The sequence below is a fragment of the Chiroxiphia lanceolata genome, chromosome 21 (genome assembly GCF_009829145.1).
Source record: "Chiroxiphia lanceolata isolate bChiLan1 chromosome 21, bChiLan1.pri, whole genome shotgun sequence".
Classification (NCBI taxonomy): Eukaryota; Metazoa; Chordata; class Aves; order Passeriformes; family Pipridae; genus Chiroxiphia; species Chiroxiphia lanceolata.
In genome coordinates this window covers 646,250-650,000 of record NC_045657.1, presented here as the reverse complement: position 1 = coordinate 650,000, position 3,751 = coordinate 646,250, and the positions used below count along the sequence as shown (strand labels likewise).

The 3,751-nt window shown below is 46.3% G+C and overlaps 1 protein-coding gene across 7 annotated transcripts in view; it reads left to right on the top strand.

Moving 5' to 3' along the window:
• PBX3 (PBX homeobox 3) overlaps positions 1–1,790 on the top strand; it is a 104,503-nt gene extending 102,713 nt beyond the window's left edge. For 6 of the 7 annotated variants that reach the window (XM_032708175.1, XM_032708173.1, XM_032708171.1 and 3 more), the window contains one exon: positions 233–1,790. In XM_032708175.1, the coding sequence (XP_032564066.1) occupies positions 233–325 (93 nt within the window). In that variant the 3' untranslated portion in view covers positions 326–1,790. The remainder of the gene's footprint in view (positions 1–232) is intronic. The other variant, XM_032708177.1, reaches the window with a different exon arrangement.
• Positions 1,791–3,751: the final 1,961 nt, after the last annotated feature.

Sequence of the window (3,751 nt, the reverse complement as noted above, 5' to 3'; positions counted from 1 at the left end):
TTCCACAGTCCTGATTGCAGCCAACATCTGGCCGAACGCTCCTGCTTTCCCTGCTCATCCCACATCCCGCACCTTACGCCGCCAGCACAGATCCTGCAGCCAGAGGGAGTGCAGGAAAATCCCCTTCCCGGAGCATCTCCCTGAGCCCCCGGGCTGGCCAGCCCCACACTCGCAGTGTACGGTGTAATTAATATGTGCAATGGTATCAATTGACTTGTTTTTGCCTTTGCAGGCTAATGGAGGCTGGCAGGACGCAACCACTCCATCTTCTGTGACTTCCCCTACAGAAGGGCCGGGAAGTGTGCACTCGGATACCTCTAACTAATCTCCTAGCAACACTTTTTCCCTGAGCTGAGATGCCTTGATTAGCGCATTCAGAGTCGCAGGAGAAAAAGGAAAGAGTTTTTTGTAGCCAACCACCTACAGCTTTACTGTAAAACCTTGTCTTATTAGAAAACTTGGTAAATCTGTTTTTTAAAGGTATCATAATCATTTGTATTTATACTTAAAACACACAATGTTAAAAAGCACTTTATCCAATTAGGCCAAGATTTAGCATTGTTTATAGCCCTGTAACTATTTTATCATAATTTATTATCAGCAGTTTTAACAATGTTGGTCTAACAGTTGCCAATTACTTGGCCTTAAGGGTAAAAGTACAGGACAAGCTTAACCTCAGTAGCAAGAGCAGACACAAAGAACCGCCTCACCCAAATTTAACTGTGTGCATATTTCCATGGGAAGTTGACAGGAATCGCAGACTTTGATTGTGTTTCCTCTTTTCATATCTCTCACAGAGCTGGAATAAAAAGAGCTGTTCGGTTATTTCGGTTAACAATGGTTGTGTTTAAGAATCCTTATTCGTCACATTTTTGTTGTGATCTATTGTCTTACAAATTAGATTGGAAACCAGGATCATCTTTTCTTGCTAAAGCCCCCCCGGACCCCGAGTCTCCTTTCTGTACCCCGACACGGACGCAGGTTGTTCTTGGGAGATGACGACTCTTGCTGCTGGTCTCTGTGCACACCACGACCCGGGGTTTTACAGTACGAGCTGGATGCTGCCACGCCTGCCAAGGGCTGGTGCCTCTGCTTGGCAGCAAAACACAAACAAAGGAAAAGGAAAGGAAAAAGCACCGTGATATGGAGTGTTGTACATAGTGTAGCAAAAGAGTATTTATACATCTCACCAATCAAACACAGCTTTATTACCTCATGCGAACTCATACAAACCAATAGACTTTCAACATGTTCTGTAGCTTAGAGTGCTCACTTACTACCTCTGAACGATACTCACGCTGTAGTTTGTCTCTTTCTTATCTTTTTGCATCTTGTAATTAACTCTTTGTTTCCCCACGAAATGTAATGTACATTGTAATCTCCTACGAATCAGGGTTGCCTTGGCAACTGCTAAAGAAGCGGAAGTGGAAACATGGGGTCTTAGGTTGGACACAAAACAGTGCAACTGTTGTAAATACTGAGAAGCATTTTGAATGTTCTTCATCTTGTTACTAATCCACGCAAAAACCAACAACTAATTGTAATGCATACAGACTTCAGTATTCGGTACTGTACATCCCCCTCGGTCGCAGGGGCCCTTTCTCTCTCTCTTTTGTATTGTATGCGATTCTGAAACTGATTGAGTCATGAAAATAATTTGTGGCAGTGATTCTAATGTATTAAACCGTTTCGTGTTACTTTCTAACTGGATTACACCCTGGATTGAAAAGTCTTCCTCGTGGTAGTTATATGTAGTTTCAAACATGAATAAACTTTTTGCTTTCATGATCGAACGTTGACGTTATTTCTTCCTGCTCAGTTCAAGTCAGCCCGAAGAGCTGTGTCAGCCTCCAGAAGAGCGAGCTGGGCATGGAGCAGGAGCTGAGCATCTCTTTAAACACCAGCAGGTCCTTGTGTCCTCTTGCCTGGAGAGCACTGGAAATCCTGGGAGAGGCATGTCCTGGGCAGAGGCTTCCACCCACCAGCCCCTGCCTCCCCTGCCACCCTGCTCTGCTCGGGAGCCACAAATCAAGTGGAGGCGAAGGAAGGGGTCAGGCCTTTAGATGAGTTTAAAAACCATCATCATATTCACTCTTAATTACCATTTTTATTTAACATTAACTTTGGAGCTACAGCCTCAGCTAGCAAGTCTAATGTGATTATAAAAATATTTTTCTTTATTAAAAAAACTTTTTTGGAAGGACGTATATATATAAATGCTAATTTTAAGTCTTTTTAATAAAGTAAAGGTCAATAACAGGTAATAGCCTATTTACCATATCTCAAGGAAATTGACTCACAGGAAATCAAATTAACGTTAATCACTTGCAGCAAATGGTCTTTGATAAATATAACTACTCACTACTTGGGTTAGTGCAGCGAGGCAGGAGGAGCTCACCACTGCCAGCCCTGCTGGGCTGGAGCCACAGCTTGGCTGGCTCCGAGGAGCCACTGGCCCTCACCTTCCCTTCTCTTCAGCTCTTCAAGCCTTCAGGTGTTGTTTTGGTGGCTGAATGATGATTTGCACAATTCAATGAGCTTGTGGTTCTGCTTTTCTTATCAACAATTCTTGTATCAGGTTATTTGGTCAAATGCCTTTGTTCAGCAGCTCTCCAGCTGGGACTGTGGTGACTCTGCAGCCCACGCTCTCGTGCACCATTGCTGCTCTTGTTCATGGAGCAGACTCGCCTCAGTCAGGTTTGGAATTGAACATTGCTTCTTCTGTTACAGGTGGTGCATTTAAATAAACAAGTAAATAACTAGATGTGCATTGCAAAGCCTTCGTCACCAGTTAACAAGAGCTGGGGCACGTGGGGACTGTGAACTGCTGAAGACTTCTGCATGCTGAGGACAAAGCACCCAAAAATTTGCATTTGCTAATGGAGCTCCTGAAATCCACACACTCAGTGTTTGTGCTCCATCCCAATGGAAACGATATTTTGTATTTTAAATGTAAAGTATGTCAGTGGAGGCATAGTAGGCAGCGTAATGAACACACAGACGTCCCTCATCTTGATCACATCTCTGCTGGCCACAGGCAAGGACCTGTCACACACTGAGGAGGTTCATAGGAAGGCCATCAACAACCTTTGGGCCGCCCTTGCCTGCCCCGTGCCCGCTGGGCATCATTAGCTGCTGCTTTACAGCATTAAGGCTTTGGGTCCCTTTGAATTACAAGTGCAATTTGGCCTTTCCTTATGTTGGAGAACAGACACGTGGCTCCACGGCAAATAATAAACATCTTATCCTTGAGGCCTGATCACTCATCAGGAAGGTTTACTGCCAGCACCAGTACTAGGATCAAGCTGCTGATGGTATATTGTGTTTCACCTGGTAGCTACACCCTGAAGGGCCATCGGAGCCTTGTGCAGAACAGCGACTCACGCCAGGGGAGGAGACCCTCTGCTCTCCCATCCTGCGACTGCTCAGCGGCACCATCCTGATTCCCTGTCCCCAGGGTTGAGCTGTTGGCACACGAGCCCTGCAACCAGAGCCATGGGGCCAGAAGAACAAAGTCCACCAGCCCTGTGGCCATGGCTCCCACCAGCCATGGGAGATGCCAGCCCAGAGACCCCGTGTGGAGCACAGCAGGAGCAAATGGAGGATTTGCAGCAGGTGCCAGGAATTGCCGTCTCCTGTGCCTGGCACTGACCTGAGTAAGGTGCCTGTCACTGGGACAGGCACCTGGAGGAGAGACCCACGGTGCTCCCCTGGGTACCACTCGACTTTTGGAACCAGCCCCAGCTCTGTC